This window comes from Mauremys mutica, chromosome 2, assembly GCF_020497125.1.
Source record: "Mauremys mutica isolate MM-2020 ecotype Southern chromosome 2, ASM2049712v1, whole genome shotgun sequence".
Lineage (NCBI taxonomy): Eukaryota > Metazoa > Chordata > Testudines > Geoemydidae > Mauremys > Mauremys mutica.
In genome coordinates this window covers 262,994,272-263,012,830 of record NC_059073.1, presented here as the reverse complement: position 1 = coordinate 263,012,830, position 18,559 = coordinate 262,994,272, and the positions used below count along the sequence as shown (strand labels likewise).

The following is an 18,559-nucleotide window of genomic DNA, read 5'->3' as shown; positions in this document are numbered from 1 at the left end:
CCTTCAGGGGTTGTATCAGCCACTGGATAGCCAGGGTAGAATATTTCTTTTTCTGCCTGTGATAGTTGTCTAGTAAACTAGTTGATAGTGTGAGAAGCCCTATGGTCATGGAGTTAAAAAACGTAAACCTGTGCAGCACCCCGAAAACTGGAGCCAATGTGATATATTACAAAGGCTCTATACACATTTACCAATTCAGCACTGTTGTGGAAAAATTGACCACACCGTTGATTTTGGGTCAGACACACTGAGGCACCTTTATTGGGGTACACAATACAATTATGCATAAAGGGAAGGTCAGCGTATCCCCAAGCAAGGGGGGTAGCCGCCTTGCATAGATTTCACAGCTCCAAGCTTATAAAGGTAAAAACCGCAAAGCGTAATCACACATTACAAAGTTTATTATCCTTATTTGGTAGAATTCTTACTAGCAGACCAATCAGAGTTTCTCTGGGGCCGTAACTCGGACCCCGTACCATCTAGGGGTTTTCCTGTTATTCCCTAGAGGCTTCTGCTTTCACCATTTTCCCCTTCTTGCATTAACCTATCTTGCGTGCCTTATTGTTTACTAAATTGCTTAATGTAACTGCGTCTAGTTGGCTTGTACAATAAGCTCTGTTTCCCAACTGTGCCCACCTACGTGCGGTTACAATTGTACAAGACCTAAAATTTTCCATTGCTATCACACTGTTATATGAGACCATGATACACAATTACCAGTTGGTGTTGGTTCCTCTTTTCTGTAGGCCTCTTTGATTATGCCATACTATTACAAATTTTCCTATGCCCTATTGTTAAACAAGCATGGCCTACAGCAACCTACTGCTACTTATGCTAAGCTAACTTACTGTAAGGCTAGCGAGACAGAATTTTAGGGTTCTATGCAGGGTGGGGTATGCAGGACCTAGAAAATCCCTATCAACCCCCTCCTTTTGATGCTATTTGCATCAACCATCTATACCTTCAATATGGATAGTCATTAAACCATGGACCTCGGGATTTTCCTCCTGAGGTGTTTCATATCCGTTGTAATAGGTGATTTCTAGGGAGTCATAAACTGGGGACTCAGGTTCCAATACAGACTCCCGCAATGGGGCAAGGGGCACGGGGTAAGGGGGTGGTGGCGGAAAGGTCAGGACCGTGGGCCGGAGGCGACAACGAGTGCAACAACAGTAACAGGCACAGGCGCCTAATAGGAGCCCTCCACCAATGAATCCCCAGAACAGGAGACTATGCATCTGAGGGGGGTGGAATACCCTGGAGATAACACAGATAAGATCCGAGCCTGTACAAAGGGTTGTGACCCGGTGAGCTGTTTCGAAGGCTCGGAGTTCGGTGTTATAAGTGGTTTCCAAAACGTCTACCTGATCCTTCAGTTGGGAAAGCTTACGAATTTCAGGCAGAAGGGTCTCGAGGGAATGGAACCAGTCTAACACTAGGGCAGTCCAATCAAAGGGGACAGAAAATGATAAAGAAACCTGGTAGCGTCGGTCCGCAGGCCAATAAACAACCTGAGAACCTAAGGCGGTGGTTAAATTAAAAACAGTGTCCAGCAGGGTTGAAGAGTTGACAAGGACACAACTACTGTTCGCCTCGAGGATAGTTTGGGAACTCAAAGTTGCTAACCTACCCCAACCTTCCCAACAAACATGTTCATGAAGAACAATGATTTCTCCGGGTTTTAACTTACGAATGCACCGGAGTTGAGGGGGCTGTAGAGGCCACAGGGTCCATAACGAGCCCTGGCCTATCCAAATATCAGGGGTTATCTCCGCCGCACTAACTAGGAAACGGTTGGGGCCGTGGGGTGACTTAATCTCCCAAACATCCTGGTGGATAACCCAATCCCACAAACATCCTCCCCAGGGGCCTGGGAGGATCCGGTATGTGGGAGCCCATATCCCGCTCACAGGCCCATAGGCTTGGAAAGAGCACTGAGAGCGTTGGCAATCCCAACTGGAGAATCTCCACGTATGCCTCCAAGGCCACAGTTCTGGGGGAACACCCGAGGTGTTCCGAAGGGCAGCGGGCCACGCCTGATGCCTGAGGTCCTCTCGGATATCCGCAAGTTGAGTGTTAAGAAAATCCTGTACCTCTGAACAGGCTAGGTCCCACTGCAATGCCTTCTCAGCCCCAGAAATGTGGTACACCATCTGGGAGAGGAGATCGTGGGTCAGGATGTTAAGGGTGGAGATAACATGTAATTCCCCTATCCCCGCCTTAAGTCCCGTTACCTGTGCTGCGGAGATAAGACCGGCCGCATGTTCGAGTTGTCCCAATCTGGATTCGTGTTGGGAGGTCTTAAGGACACTCCAAGCTGAGGCTGCACTATTTGCACCCTTCCATAAGGTATCAGCTATCCCTCTCTTGGCCCGGTGCCCTCCTATCAAGAAACGTTGTTGCATTAGCCTGACGGCCGCTCCCTTGGAGCAGTTAGGGTAGGTAGCGGCAATTTGGAAGTGGGACAGAGGAAGGGAAAATCTAATGGTCCCCAGTGTGGCATCTAAAATAGTCCATCGGAACCCCGTTATGTCACCCTTTCCCACTGTCTCATACCAGAGTTGGTGGGCGTGTGCGTGGAGGGCCCTCTTTGCAGTAGACATATTCGCGGACAAGGTGGGGGTGTATTGAATCAGGGTGCAGGTAAAGTTTGCTGTAGGGGGAAGAGTTTGTTCACAGGTAAAATCAGGGGCAAAGGGGCAGTGTCGACTGGTGAGCACTGCAGCTTTGATGGCCAGAGTAACCAAGTAACAGAGGGAACGCAATTCGTCCTTAGCATGACACGAACCTGGGAGCAGCATAGTATCTACATTGTCCCGCCAACCGTGCATAAAATAGGTCCTTACCTTGGGTTGGGAGTTAGGTGCAGTGGTAATATTAACATGGTCTATGAACACGGTACCCATGGATTCCCAAGAAATAAGCCGCTGGTACAACTGGCCGGGGTGGTCTCGAAGGGAGAAAAACAGTCGAGCGGAGCAGTAGGAAAATAAGTCTCCAGAAAGGGAGGGTCTAGGCCACTGTATAACATTCGTGTGTTCGGTTATTAACCGGAAAATGTGGGGGGTGGCTGACCTAGGGGAACGGGAAGCTCCCGTGGAAAAGGGGTAATCGTGGGAGGTGTGATTAACGGGAGGGGGAAAAGTGGGGGCCGGGGTGGGTAATAATTCAGGGATAGTCTGGCAAGGTGAGGGCACCTGGCCTCCACGCATTTTGCTGCCTGCGGGATAAATCCTAAAACCCAATCGGTACCACATTGCCATGAATACCCCCCGCAATTCCCTCCTTGCCATTGTACAATATAGCGTCTTTTCCACCAGGGCCAATTTTTAACATCCTCAATGGTTAGGGGTTTCGGGCCCTCCTTTTCTTCCTTCCCTACTTGTAGGGATCTCCGCTTACGATCTGAAGGGGTGGGGGAGGGTCTTAACCCCTTCACTGGGGGGCCTAGGGGAATATTGCAGATGGGTATGGTGGGAACATCTGTCTTCACAGGGGCCCAAAAGTACATAAAAGAGTCATGGAAGTTCAAAAGCAACAAGAGCAGCATAGTAATACAAATGAACCACAGGGAGGGCATAAGCCATCTCCGCACCATAGCAGATTCCCTTATGGCTCTAGGAGCAGCCATGTCTGAGTGAGTCCTGTAAGAGGGACTAGCCCCCTATGAGTCCTTTAACGTCTTCTCCTGAGGTTATATCTGGACCCGGCTGGGGGAGCAATGGGAGGAAGACCTTCAGGATCCGGAAGCGCAGGAATCTCAGGAACAGGGACCTCAGGAGGTGGGATTTCGCGGATCTCAGGAATGACCGGTACCATGGACATGTCAGTGCGGTCCTCAGAAACTGAAGAACGTTTGCAATGGGAAGCGTGGACCCAACCAGCAAGTCCCTTGCACTTAACCGCCATGTGGGTGGTCAGCAACACCTGGTAGGGGCCTTTCCAGCGAGGCTCAAGGGAGGACTTGCGTTGGTGCACCTTAGTATACACCCAGTCTCCAGGTTGCAACGGGTGACATGCAGTATCCGCTGGTTTAGGGAGGGCTTCACGGACCTGAGAATGGATAGACCTGACAGAACGAATTAAAGATCTGCAATATTCAAGCACAGCATCATCAGTAAGCTGCAAATCTATCTGACTAAGGGGTAGAGGCGGGGAAACAGGCATTCTCATTGGGCGAGCCATGAGAATCTCATGTGGAGATAAGCCATGCCTCCGCACGGGGGTGTTCCTCATTTGCATCAAAACTAGGGGCAGGGCGTCGGGCCACTTAAGACCAGTCTCAGCACACAGCTTCGCAAGCTTGTTTTTAAGTTCCCCATTTTTACGTTCCACGGCGCCTGCGCTCTGAGGGTGGTGGGCGCAGTGAAACCTTTGCTCAATATGGAGGGCTTTGCAAACATTTTGCATGATTTGTCCAGTAAAATGCGTGCCTCTGTTGCTATTAATAGAGAGGAGCAAGCCAAATCTGGGAATAAATTCCCTTAAGAGGCGTTTTGATACCGTGACAGAATCAGCCTTTGCACACAGATAAGCTTCCACCCACCCCGAGTACATACATACGCAGACCAATACATATTCGTAAGAGCAACACTTAGGCAGGCTGATAAAATCAACCTGTATGTTCACAAAAGGCCCCCATGGGGCAGGATGGGCCGCTGGTTTTGTGCGGACTGGTTGTCCCCCGTTATGGGCCAAGCAGATAGGGCAGGAATCACAGTACTGCTTGGCCACGTTTGAGAAGCGCGGGGCATGCCATTGTTTAGTCACCGTAGCAACCATACCGCCCTTACCTACATGGGCCAACCCGTGGGCTAAATGGATGAGATAAGGGAGTAAGGCCTGTGGCGCAACCGGGCGGCCATCTGGGTCGCGCCACAAGGCATCCTCAAGGTGCTGCACACACCCTGATAGTTTCCAGGCTACCTTTTCCCTATCGGGGGCAGAGTCCTGTAACCTTACAAGGTCCTGGAGAGGATCTTCCTGTAAAACAGACTTAGGAGTGCAGAGGGGAAGGAGATTGGTGGGAGCCGGAGGCCCGGAAAGGGCCGCTAGTCTGGCGGCGCTATCTGCCAGAGCATTTCCTCTAGTAACATCATCACAAGGTTTTTGGTGGGCCGGACATTTAACTACAGCAATGGAAGAAGGAGATTGGAGTGCGGATAAAAGAGCAGCAACATAAGGGCCATGGCAAATAGGTGAACCACTGGAAGTAAGGAAACCTCGGTATTTCCAGAGTTGCCCATAGTCATGTACAACCCCAAAGGCATATCTAGAGTCTGTATAAATAGTGACAGACCGCCCGGTGGCTAAAAGACAAGCCCGAGTAAGGGCTACCAACTCAGCCACCTGAGCGGAGCCTACAGCTGGAAGGGAGAAGGCTTCCACTGTCCCATGCGAGTCACAGACAGCATAGCCCGCTACGAGCAGGCCATTTGAATCCCGGAGGCAAGAACCGTCCACAAAGAATATCAAATCAGGATTTGAAAGAGGAATATCTTGCAAATCATGTCTAGGGACGACAAGATCACTAGTGACAGAAATACAGTCATGGGGTTCACCGTCAGCTGCGGAAGGCAACAAGGAAGGTGGGTTAAGGACAGGGCATCTGGTCAAGGTTACATTTGCTGCATTTAAAAGCAGCATTTCATATTTGGTGAGGCGTGAATTAGAAAGGTGCTGGGTCTTACTTTTAGTCAATAAGGCTGTAACCGCATGTGGCACAGCGACAGTTAAAGGATGTCCCAACCAAGGTGGCAGAAGCTTCTACAAGGCTAGCCGCCGCCGCAACCGATTGTAAACATGGCGGTAAGCCAGCAGCCACAGGATCTAATGACGAACTGAAGTAGGCAACGGGTCTATGCTTATCTCCATGCAGCTGTGTAAGCACCCTTTGAGCAAACCCCCCTTTCTCATGGCAGAATAAGGTAAATGGCTTTCGGTAATCAGCCAAACCTAAGGCAGGAGCCTCTGCCAGGGCACCCTTCAATTTTCGAAAAGCCTCCATAGCCTCCTCTGTCCAAGGAACAGGGTCGGGAACCTTATTCAATGTCAGATCCTGCCGGGGTCGGGCCAGGGAAGCGTACCCTAAGATCCACTGACGGCAATAACCTGTCATGCCCAAAAATCCTCGCAGCTGTCTTCTGGTGACAGGCTTGGGGATTTTTAGGATAGCCTGCACTCGAGAAGGAGACAAACTGCGCTGGCCCATTGAGATATCGTGTCCCAGGTAATGGACCACAGGCAAACAAAGCTGTAATTTGGTCTTGGAAACCTTGTGCCCCTTTTGGGCTAATGCTCGGAGTAAAATAAGCGTGTCCGCCTGAGAGGCTTCCAAGGTATCAGAGGCAAGCAGTAAATCATCTACATACTGGATCAAAACAAAACCCTTAGGGAACACAATGTCGTCTAAATCCCTTTTCAGTATCTGAGAAAAGATTGTAGGGGATTCAGTGTAACCCTGTGGCAGTCTGGTCCAAGTATACTGGAAATCCTGGTAAGTGAAAGCAAACAAATACTGGCTGTCTTGATGGATAGGGATAGAGAAAAAGGCAGAACACAGGTCAATGACAGAGAAGTATCGCGCTGTCACAGGATGCAGGAGAGGATAGTAGCAGGGTTTGGAACTACTGGAAAACTAGGAATAACAACAGCATTAATAGCTCTAAGGTCCTGCACAAAGCGCCAAGTTTGCTTTCCTGGCTTCTTTACGGGCAGAATAGGGGAGTTACATTCACTGACAGTCGGTACTATAACCCCCTGATCTAACAGGGCGGTAATTACTGGGCGTATGCCTTCCTCAGCCTGCTTTGATAGGGGATATTGTCGAATCCTGGGAAGCAGTTTTGCTGGGTTTACACGAATTTTAACCGGTTGGGCAGAACTAATGCGCCCGACCTGGTTAGCATGCTCTGCCCACAGTGAGGGTGGGACCCTTGCCAGCAATTCCTGTTGCAACAAGGAAGGGCCGGGTTGGGTCTTTCCCCCTGAGGCTTGCTCGTCCTGCAACAGAGCCAAAACTGCATTCTGAGCGGGGTCGGGCACCTCTAAGAACACCCCGTCCGGGGTACAATATATATTGTACAGTTCAGTTTACACAGCAAATCCTTTCTCAACAGGTTAGCAGGGGAACAGGGGCTGAGAAGGAACGCATGTTGATCAGACAAGGGTCCGATAGAGACTGACAAGGGAGAGGTAACAGGGTGGGGAATGGGAGCATTTCCCACTCCTATCGCTGAGACAATTTCAGAGGTGAGGGGCGCAGATGAGAACTCCTGCGCTCTCAAAGTCGAGCGTGAAGCTCCAGTATCAATCAAGCATACAGTAGGAATGCCGTTTATTACACATGAAACGGTCGGACCCTCCTGATCAACAGAGAGAAGCGGACAGATGATGTTACAAGCCTCCTGGCTTTCCTAATAGCCAATCAGTTGGGGAGGTGGATTGGGAAAAGGTTGTGGGTCGGGGAAGGGAGGTGGGCATGCCTGATCCGAACGGGGCAGGAACCGGACGGTCCGAGGGGGGCGGGTAGGGCATTCCCCAATGTGATGGCCTAGTTGCTTACAATACGCACATTGGGGAGGGTTGGGGCAGTGGGCTCGCCAGTGGCCCATCTGGCCACACCGAAAACATGCGTTCGGGCCAGGGCGCGGAGCCACGCTAACCACGGGCATCTCAGGGTTAGGATTATAAGTCTCTGCTTTAACCTTTTGCCCCCTGGGGCCCTGGAGAGATTTTAACTGTAGGGCCATCAACTGAGTCTCAGTATCATCCTTTTTCTTTTCTAGTTGCCTATAGAAATGCTGCGCAGCAACCAAAATCCCTTCAGGATCTCTGCCTTCCCAATCTACTATTCCCAGCTTCAATGGCTCGCTAATCTTAGGAAGGAGCCCCTGCACAAAAGCTGCTACCACGGCTTGGCGAGCCGTTTCCTCCGCCCTTTCAATTCCAGAATAACGCTCAAAAGCCTGTTTCAGGCGCTCCATGTAATCGGCAGGGTTCTCTCCTTTTAACTGTTTACATGAATTTATTTTGGTCCAATCAGTTCTTTTAGGACAGACCTCCAGGACTGCCCGAATCAAATTATCTCTAGATGTCACCAACTCCTGTTCGTTGAGGTCTGCTGCCCTCTGTGCATCTGGCCACTGTGCCTTGTCGTAGAGGCGGTTCAGAGTCTCCCTGGGCAGCATCGCCCGAAGGAGCTGATCCATGTCAGCCCAGGATGGATTATAACACTGGACAACCATCCGTAATTGCTCCTGAAATTTTATTGGGTCCTCTCGAATCTTAGGAAACTTGTCAATCAGGTTGTACAAGTCCCCCGGGGACCAGGGAGCATGTACGGTCACCAATCTCCCATCAGTCCCTCCTGGTAGTTCCCTCAAGGGCAACAATAACCTCCCGGTCTGGGGGTCAAACAACTCTTTCCCCAGATCTCCTAGCTGTTCCCGTCCCCTAGCCAACAGGGCCTGATATCGGGTATTATAGGCTGGGGGCGAGTTTGGGGATTTAACAAGGGACTTTAACTGCTCAAAGGTATCTGACAGGCGTCTAACAGGATCATCGGTGTCATCGCAGCTGTCTGCCACTCGAGCGAGCGCTTCCTCGACTTGCTTGGTTAATGTTGCAAGTCGCTGTTGGGTTTCTGGGGAGACCTGAGTAAACTCCGACCCCGCAGAAGAGCTTGAACTTGCAGACTCAGAGGGGGATTGAATGACTCGGGAGGACCCAGTTTCCTCCCCGTCTCTAGGAGAGGTAGCACTCGCTGAAGAGTAGGAAGGAGGTCTTGCCGAGGCAGCCTCCTCTCCCTCCCCTCGCTCCTGACCGGGGGCCTCCACAGGCCACTGCCTACATTCTATAAACAAGTCAATTAAATCCTGGGAGGGGGCCGACGGGGCACTTGGAGTAGCCCCTGTCTGCTTCTCCCCCCGGACAGGGAGGAGGGAAGGGAGTTGGCCCCTACTTATCTTCTGTTGCCTGAGACCATTCATAAGTTCCAGCTTTTTCTGAGCTTCCCCAAGTTTCTGCTGGAGCTTTTCCTGGGAATCTTTTAATCCCCTAACCTTAGACTCCTGACGTCTTTTCTCCATTTCATCATACCACATAAAATATGCATCAACCTGACCTTGGGTACAGTGTTGGCAAGAAGGGCCCCCCTAAGGTGCACCATCCTGTCAAGATCAAAACTGCCCTCCAAGGGAAACTGCAGCTTAGGATTATCTCTAGTATACCAATTCCACTTATCTAAGTATTTACACGTTGATGATCCATAATGTACGTACATATAAGCAGCAGGCGTGCCTTTGGGCGGGACTGGCAGGATTTTAGATCCTTTGGCCCCCATTCTCACCACAGCACACTTCGCTCAAGCCACTCAGACTAGGGTGCTAACTCGGGGGTTACCACAGTTCTACACTAATGGCCCAACCAATCCTGCCCGTGTTTCATGGCAGGAACACAAGGGAGCAGGTTCCCAGGTATTTTCCCTCTGGTGAACCTACAAGGAAGCGGACAAGGGGGGGGGGCGGGCTGACTGACCAACCCGTGGTCCCCGTACGTCCCTCTCCAGCTCTGGGCACCAGCCTTCAAGCCAACGGTGCTGCAGTAGCTTTAGAGCAGACGGTACGGTTTCCTGGGGCTTCCCTCCTCTCCGAGGAAGGGAAGGGAGCTTATGGCTCCGGGGGGGACAAAAGGGACCCAGCGGCCTTTTGCAAGGCAGTGCTCAAAGAGCGGTCACTGGGCCATGGGAATATGGAGGGGTAAAGGACAACAGGATGGGGAACATACAAGCACCCCGACTGGTTAGCCACTTACCAAGGCCTGCCAGTCAGGGAAGCTGTTCAATCTTTCTTCAAGCGGGTTGTGGAGCTTGCTTTCAGAACACCCCCGGTCACTAGTTTTCACTTCGCAGGGGGTCTGGGGCGTCTTTCCACAACCAACACACTCCGGCCGCTCGGCCTTATACACACACATACAGGCCGCACAGCCTCACACACACAGGCACGTTTCCTGGCACAGCTGCCAGGGCGAAAACTGCCCCTTGTTCCTCCCAACCTAGTGGCTCCGGAACCCCAAACGCCCAGCTCTAATAGGCGATCAGTCTTCTCTGGACCAAAAGAGCGCAGTCCGAGGCCTGGGGCGGCCGGCACACCATGAGACGCCGGGCTGAGACGGAACTCAGCCCGGGGTTGAGACGGAACTCAACCTGATTCCTGAGATGCCGGGCTGAGATGGAACTCAGCCCGGGGTTGAGACGGAACTCAACCTGATTCCTGAATCTACCCCTGAAACGTGATACGTGATTCTACCTCGGAAACTCTACCTCGGGGTACTAAGGCCGAGATAAGGGCGTCAAGTGAGTCTGACTTTGTCCCAAGGTGGAATCCAGCTTGTGACTTACCCCAGACGGAGCCTACAGGCCAGTCCTCTCCCAAGCCCCTAGCAGCAGAGATTTCAAAAGGTCTCTTACCTCTCAGATGGGCCCTGGGGTTGGAAAGGAACTGCCCGCGGTCCTCAGGTCCGGGGAAGTCATCTGTGGAATCCCGGACGAGCCCCCAAATTGTTGTGGAAAAATTGACCACACCGTTGATTTTGGGTCAGACACACTGAGGCACCTTTATTGGGGTACACAATACAATTATGCATAAAGGGAAGATCAGCGTATCCCCAAGCAAGGGGGGTAGCCGCCTTGCATAGATTTCACAACTCCAAGCTTATAAAGGTAAAAACCGCAAAGCGTAATCACACATTACAAAGTTTATTATCCTTATTTGGTAGAATTCTTACTAGCAGACCAATCAGAGTTTCTCTGGGGCCTTAACTCGGACCCCGTACCATCTAGGGGTTTTCCTGTTATTCCCTAGAGGCTTCTGCTTTCACCATTTTCCCCTTCTTGCATTAACCTATCTTGCGTGCCTTATTGTTTACTAAATTGCTTAATGTAACTGCGTCTAGTTGGCTTGTACAATAAGCTCTGTTTCCCAACTGTGCCCACCTACGTGCGGTTACAATTGTACAAGACCTAAAATTTTCCATTGCTACCACACTGTTATATGAGACCATGATACACAATTACCAGTTGGTGTTGGTTCCTCTTTTCTGTAGGCCTCTTTGATTATGCCATACTATTACAAATTTTCCTATGCCCTATTGTTAAACAAGCATGGCCTATAGCAACCAACTGCTACTTATGCTAAGCTAACTTACTGTAAGGCTAGCGAGACAGAATTTTAGGGTTCTATGCAGGGTGGGGTATGCAGGACCTAGAAAATCCCTATCAGCACCTCTGTGCTACTCTTCAACACCACAGCTTCTGTCATCTCCATGATTTCTTTTCTGTAGAGGATTCAGACTTGTCTCATAATTTGTACATCCTGCTGGCAATAATGTACCAGTTCATTTTGTAGGTCAAATGTAATTTTGATTAGCTTGATACCACTCCAGAAACTCTGCTTTCTCCTCAGGTATCATATAGTCAACCTCATAGTGCTCCATCCCAGGTCTAGACCCAACATTGTTGTTTTTTTTGAAGTGTTAAAACATGGAAATTAGCTGTTGGCCCCTTCAAAACCCATGGTCTGCAACATCTTTCATAGGCAGGAAGTTTCAAGAATCAATAAGACAAAATGTCCAAGGCCTTTGGCTTCACAATCATTAGTTTATCTTCCTGAGTTATCAATCCTGTATCACTTTTTCACTAGCACCTGCCTGGTGATAAATCTTGCTTCATAATCTTTTGAGTTGTGAGCTATGAAGGCATATTCCTGAAACTGCTTTGCCCCAAAAGTATTGACAAAATCCAAACCCTTTCTACACCCTTACATTTCTGAGAGATCTTCCTGGTGTCTAGACTCTTTGCAAACATGTAATTAGGTATGTGCACACCAGTCTTCTGAATACATTCAGAACAATTAAAAATATACTTTTCTAATATAAATTTCTAAAAAAAAAAAGTCAATTCTAAACTAAATGTTCTGGCAAGTTGAAAGTTTTGATTTAGTCCTAATTAAAATATAACATGGGAGGTGGTTTAAGAAGAACCATAATTGAACCACTAAGTTATAATAATCACCACATAACTATGTTCTACATCCTCTGGGGAGGGATTGTACCATAATAGAACTGACTCTAAACTTTACGAAGGCAGATATTTGAAAAACATGGAATCCAGAAAGAAACTAAAGAGAAAAGTTAAGATGTTAAAAATGTTCAGTCTAGTATGGAGGTTACTTAAGCACCCCATAACTGGAGTACCAAAAGGTAGGTATGTATGTATATCCCTTAGCAAAATAGGAAGTGGGAATAAAAAGAAGTATGACTAAGGGCAAGTACCTCACATTCAAGTGAAAAGGATATCCTTCAAAAAGTGAAAATCCAGAGCAAGTGAAGCCAATACAAAGAAAAACAACAGCAGGTAAAATGGAAGAATTAAATTTGAAAGGCTAGAAGAAATATGAAAAACAAATAGCCAAAGACACAAAAACAAGACGACGATCACTGGCAAAATTTTCCAAAATTGAAATATGCAAGCTCACTAATGTTTTTCCCGGGCAAACTCTAGGGGGCCACTGATGCACTATCATGTTTCAAATACAAATAGGAAGCGTTAAATTGTTTCAAAATCAGGGATTGTGCATGCAAGAATGTGTGATTGTAGCAAATACAAGCACCAAAAGAAAAGGCATAAATAAACCTATACAGTAGTTGCTGCTCTGTATGGGTGAGCACACTAATTCCATTTTCAGACACCTCAGGAAACAGGAGCTGAGGCAGAACAAATGTCCCCGAATCAGAAAGACTATGGAACAGAATCTCTCTATCTGTTCAGAAATCTGGGTGCAGCTTCTGGCCACAATAGCCTTATCCATGGAACAGCTAACAGGCATCAATAGCAGGAAAGAAGAGTTCCCCTTTAGGGTATATCTCCACTTCCAGCTCGAGAAGATATATCCCTGGCTAGCTCTGATCAAGTTAGCTCACTAAAACTAAAATGTGTAGTTATAGGAGCAAGAGTGGCAGGAGGAGGTAGCCACCCTGAGTACGTACCCGTTTTAAACACTACATATATCCTTGGGATGGCTAGCCCCACCCACTGCTCATGCCTCCACATCTACACTCTATTTTTAGCTGCTAGCTCAATCAGACCTAGCATGGGTATATCTCCTCAAGCTGGAATTTACACCTCGAGCTTGAAGTATGGCCATGTTCTTACATAAGTCACATAAACGGGTCACACTGGGAAGCAAAAAAAAAAAAAAAGGACCGGCAGCTATCCACATTGTGCTGGTGACAGGGGGCAAACCTGGTGGGTGCTGAAAGAGAGCATCCCTTGAGAGAAACATATGTCAAATTGCTTCAGACAGGCCAACTAGTCAATAATTCCCTGAAGTCACATACAGTATCCCACCAGGCTATGACACCTCATTAGATCCAACAGTGGCCGATGTGGTTATGCTGCCAGGAGACTCTGGACAAATACTCAGGATACAGGGAGGGAGGGGGGAGAAGCAAAAAAAAAACAAACAAACAAAAAAAACCAACAACCTGCCACTACATAACACGTACCACCACACCATCTTGATAAAATAAAGTAGAAAAATATGAAAAATCCCAACCAAATAATATGCAAAAGAGCCATAAACTGGGTGACTGGGGAGTGGGATTGTCATCTGCAATTCCTTGGGGAGAGGGAGAGACAAGAAAAGAATTATACAACTTGCAAATAAAGAATCAAATAAAAATATTTATCAGCGAGTAAAGACAGAGAAAAATAAATACACAGTTACAGGCCAGTCACAGAACTCTACTCCCTGATGTGAAGGAATAGCAGTTCACCATGTATGTATAGATCCGTAGTTCTCAAACTTTTGTACTGGTGACCCCTTTCACATAGCAAGCCTCTGAGTGTGACACCCCCTCCCTCCACCCCCATCACTTATAAATTAAAAATACTTTTTTATATATTTAACACCATTATAAATGCTGGATGCAAAGTGGGGTTTGGGGTGGAGGCTGGCAACACACAACCCCCCATGTAATAACCTCACAACCCTGTGAGGAGTCCAGACCTCCAGTCTGAGAACCCCTGGTATAGATCCAGTGTGTAGCCTGGCAACTGTCTCCTGAGCACCCCCTTGTGACTAGAGGTCACTCTGCAGTGCCCTGTTAATAACTTGTGCCACGAGTACTCCTGTTCTTTTTGTCCCTCAAAGGGCTCCCTACACAAACTCCACACAGGCTTTGCTTGTCCCTCCACCCCTCTCCCCCCTTCTCAGGGGCCTGAGTTTATTCACATAAATTAAGTTCCAAAATAAAACTAACATCTCAAAACACAGCCCATCAATTTTACCCTCTTGTTGGCTGATTCCTTCCTGTAGCATCTGTTGGGAAATCCCACATCCCAGTTCTTTCTGCTGGAGCCTGCTCACTTCTAGCAGTCCCCAATTCACTCTATTCCCAGTCTTTTTGCCTGGGCCTTTCCTGCTTTGGCAACCACTCCCAGGGCCCTACCTGAGTGGAGTCTCAGCTTTCCAGCTCTGGCTTCCAAACCCTCTGGTATTAAAGTTTTCCCTGCAGGAGCTGTTCTCACTATCTGTAGTTTATCAAGTCTCCCCCTTACTGCAGCCACTTGCTGCCCTTCACAGGCAATTTCCTGACTCAGATGGGGCTTATCCTCCAATCAGGCTGGCTTAGAACCAAGACTGGCCAACTGAACTTCGAAAGGGGCCTCCAGACAGGGTCAGAGGCCAGTCTCAGAGGTACTAGTGACCCAAGGCAACTACAGAATGCCGGCCAAAATACAAAGGAGCTAAACAGCTGCACACAGCACCCACAGGACACTTGCTAGGTGGTTTGTTCCAAGCCATGTGTAATCAATCCCCTTTTGGCACTGGCTTCATACCTGTATGAAGTGCAAACAGGAAAGGAATACTCACAGTCTTGGGGCAGTTCCAAAGTTTCTGTCAGCTAGGATTGCTTCACAGTGCTGCTGGTAGATGCCTGGCTCCTTCTGGTGTGCTGAAGAGTAAAGCTATTGGGCAGCACCTCCAGGGAGACAAAGGATTAATCACCTTACAGCAGTGGCTACACCACTTGAACTCAAAAATAATTCAAGCTCACACCAGAAAACAAATTAAAAACTTAAAAATGTAAGGATTTGCTTAAAGAGAAATATACTATCAGTATAATATGATTGGAGATATTTAATTTATTTTTAATTACTAAAGACTATACTGGCAAACATACTAGGTCACATGACCACATACTCTCCCAATGTTCCTAACCAAAAGCCTCTCCCTCCTCAGTTCTGTCTGTCCCCCACGTCACAGGTATCCAGGTGGTGCATGTGCAGATGCACTGCCGGCCTGTAAGGAGATGCTGTTAGAAACACGCTTCATTATACTGGGAATTGGAAGTGTAGGTCTTGAGTATCTGGGTAGATCAAAGTCCTGTCTCAGGCCTTGTCTACACTACAAGACTATTTCGAATCAACTTAGTTCGAATTTGTGGATTCGACCTTATGAAGTCGAATTTGTGTATCCATACTAAATACACTAATTCGAATTTCTGAGTCCACATTCACGGGGCCAGCGTCGACTTTGGAAGCGGTGCACTGTGGGAAGCTATCCCACAGTTCCCGCAGTCCCCGCTGCCCATTGGAATGCTGGGTAGAGCCCACAATGCCTGCTGGGGGGAGAAATGTGTCGAGGGTGGTTTTGGGTAAGTGTCGTCATTGAACCGTCAATCACAACCTCCCTCCCTCCCTCCTTGAAAGCGCCTTTTGCAATCTGTTCGTGCACTTTTCTGGTCAGTGACAGCGCGGACGCCACAGCACTGCAAGCATGGAGCCCGCTGCGATCATCGCCGTTTTCTCCTCCTCGCACTTTATCGTCCACCTCTTCCACAGTCAGCTGCTGAGAAATTGGGCTACTTTTCAATGGTGCTGCAAGCACTGGGGGACCATAGGGGACGTTTTGCAAACATCAACGTCGGGTGGCCGGGCAAGGTTCATGATGCGTGTGTTTTCAGGAACTGTGGGCTGCTCAGACGCCTGCAGGAAGGTAGTTTCTTCCCGGAGCACGAAATAACTGTTGTGGATGAGCAGAGTCCTAAAGTCATCCTCGGGGACCCAGCCTGCCCGCTAATGCACTTGCTCATGAAGCCCTATACAGGCGCCTGGGACAGCGACAAGGAACTCTTCAAATACCAGCGAGCAGCGTGACCTGTGACTGTTCAGTTTCTTTACAGAGAAGCTGAACCTGCCCCTGTTTCTTTACCCACTGACTGTTGACTCTCCTCTTCGGTTACATACCCCGTTCACCCCGTTTCCCCCACTTCCAACACACGTATAAACATAAAATACATGTCCCATTGTTACTGAAGAAAGGTTTCTTTATTCATGACTTTGCGTTAAAGGGTTGAAACTGGGAGGCAGACTGTGCTGGGTAGGGTGTGCAGTGATGTAAAGACCGCCTGTAAACTCAACGAATGACAGGCTCCTGCTCCTAGAGCGGTCCGCAGTGCCGGAATGCTTCTTTCAACGGAGCCTGCCATCCCTCTTTTTCGAATTCTGTGTGCGGGGGGATATGTGACCTTGTGGCGGAGGAGTACGGATACAGATTCCTTTGCTGCGTGACTCAGCGGTCCAGGACAAGGACCGCTGTATAAGATCTGTAACCGCCCTCCCCCGCTACAAAGTCACATCCCCCCCGCCCACACAGAACCTGGAAACCACCTCCCATACTGACCATGGTGCCTACTGACTGCACTGTGTGTGTGACCCGCTGCTGATCCTGCCCCCGTGTCTGTACCCTGGGAAAGGTGACTGTCCTATGCAATTAACAACCCCCTTTCCCACGCCCACCATTCAAACACAGTCTTCTTTGAAAAAACATGACGGAAACAATAATTAACAGCAAAGTATTTTTATTACTGAAGTAGACACTCAGGGGATGGAACTGGGATTGGGACTTGTGTGAGTCAGGAAGGGAACGACTTCTGCAAATGTAGGGTATGAGAGCTTTTTGGTACTTGAGCACTCTGCTGGGGTGCAGTGACAGTTTACACGGCCTCTGGCGCCCCTCCTTCTGGTTATTTTGGGTGAGGGGGGTATGGGACTTTGTGGCGGAGGAGGGCGGTTGCAGATACACTGCAGGGGGGCTCTGTGCTCCTGCGGTCCTGCAGAACATCCACAAGGTGCCTGAGCGTGTCCATTTGCTCCCTCACTAGTCCAAACATTGTTTGAGTCGCCTGCTTGTCTTCCTCACGCCACCTCTCCTCCCGTTCGCTGTGTGAGCGCTGGTACAGAGAGACGGTCTCCCTCCACTGGCTCTGCTGGTCCGCCTCGGCTAGGTAGCAGCCCATACGTTCATGGAACATCTTGTCCCTTGTCTTTTTCTTTCTCCGCCTAATCTTTGCCAGCCTCTGCGAGGGGGATGCTGTGGCAGGTCTGGAGACAGTGGAAGCTGTGAGATGGGAAACAGGGAGTGAATTCCTTGCAAAGATACATTTTTGCGAACAATTAACTGAGTCTAGGCTGTCTCTGTGAATTCTGGGTTGAGACCCCTGTGCCTGCTGGGGCACAAATAATTTTCGCGGTGGATTCTGGGTAAATGTCGCCAGTCATTCCTTCCTCCGGGAAAGCAACGGCAGACAATCATTTCAAGCCCGTTTTCCCAGAATTGCCCTGGCATATGCCATAGCGTGGCAACCATGGACACTGTTTTGCCTTTTGTGTATGTCATCATATGTGTACTAGATGCCGCTGACAGAGGCGGTCCAGCAGCGCTACACAGCAGCATGCTTTTGCTTTTGCATGACAGCAGAGATGGTTACCAGCCATATTGTACCATCTACCATACCATAAATTGGTAATAAGATGGTAATAAGATGGGCATGGTTACCTGTCCTTTTGCACTGCACCATTTGCTGCTGTCATAAGTGCCCCTGGCCGAGCAGCCAGGGGCGCAAAAGCAAAAATTGGGAATGACTCTCTGAGTCAATCCCTCCTTTTTGGTATCTAAAAATAGAATCAGTCCTGCCTAGATTATGGGCAAGTGTACTAGAGAACCACTGTATCATTGAACCAGATAGCACAGCTGCTCTGTGTCCGATCCTGCATAAATTTGGAGCTGTATGCTATTCACAGGGGGTGCTCCTGCAACAACAACACCTGTTCATTCCGGCCTTCCCACAGCCTTCCTGGGCTACCATACCATTGTCCCACCACTTGTGTGATGAAGTAATAAAGAATGCAGGAATAAGACACAGTGACTTGTCTGTGAGAAATGAGTGGAAGGAAGCCTCCAGCTGCAATGATAGTCCAGGCAGGACATTAATTACTGTGGATGAAGGAGCCCATCATCCCTCTGCTAGTCCAGGGGCAATTCAATCTTTTCTTTACACAGGAAGGGTGGGGGCTGATGGAGCTCAGCCCCCTGTTGCAATGATGAGGACGGTTACCAGCCATACTGCACCATCTACCATGAAAAATTAGGGCCAGGCGCCCTTGATCGACCTGACAGATGCTAGCACGCATGGTTACCAGTCCTTTTGCACTGCC

General features: G+C 48.9%; 1 protein-coding gene across 3 annotated transcripts; it reads right to left on the bottom strand.

Moving 5' to 3' along the window:
* Positions 1 to 245: 245 nt before the first annotated feature.
* Positions 246 to 15,042, bottom strand: LOC123362877. 3 transcript variants are annotated; one of them, XM_045003423.1, is made up of 3 exons: positions 14,509 to 14,562; positions 10,469 to 10,613; positions 246 to 4,069 (listed from the first exon to the last, which is right to left on the bottom strand). In XM_045003423.1, exon 3 carries the CDS (start codon positions 3,291 to 3,293, stop codon positions 948 to 950), a length of 2,346 nt encoding a protein of 781 aa, XP_044859358.1. In that variant the 5' UTR covers positions 3,294 to 4,069; positions 10,469 to 10,613; positions 14,509 to 14,562; the 3' UTR covers positions 246 to 947. The 3 variants fall into 3 exon arrangements, with proteins under 3 accessions (XP_044859358.1, XP_044859359.1, XP_044859357.1); XM_045003424.1 differs by lacking the exons at positions 10,469 to 10,613; positions 14,509 to 14,562 and adding an exon at positions 14,934 to 15,042; XM_045003422.1 differs by lacking the exon at positions 10,469 to 10,613 and having other exon boundaries at positions 14,509 to 14,602.
* Between the last annotated feature and the right edge of the window lie 3,517 nt (positions 15,043 to 18,559).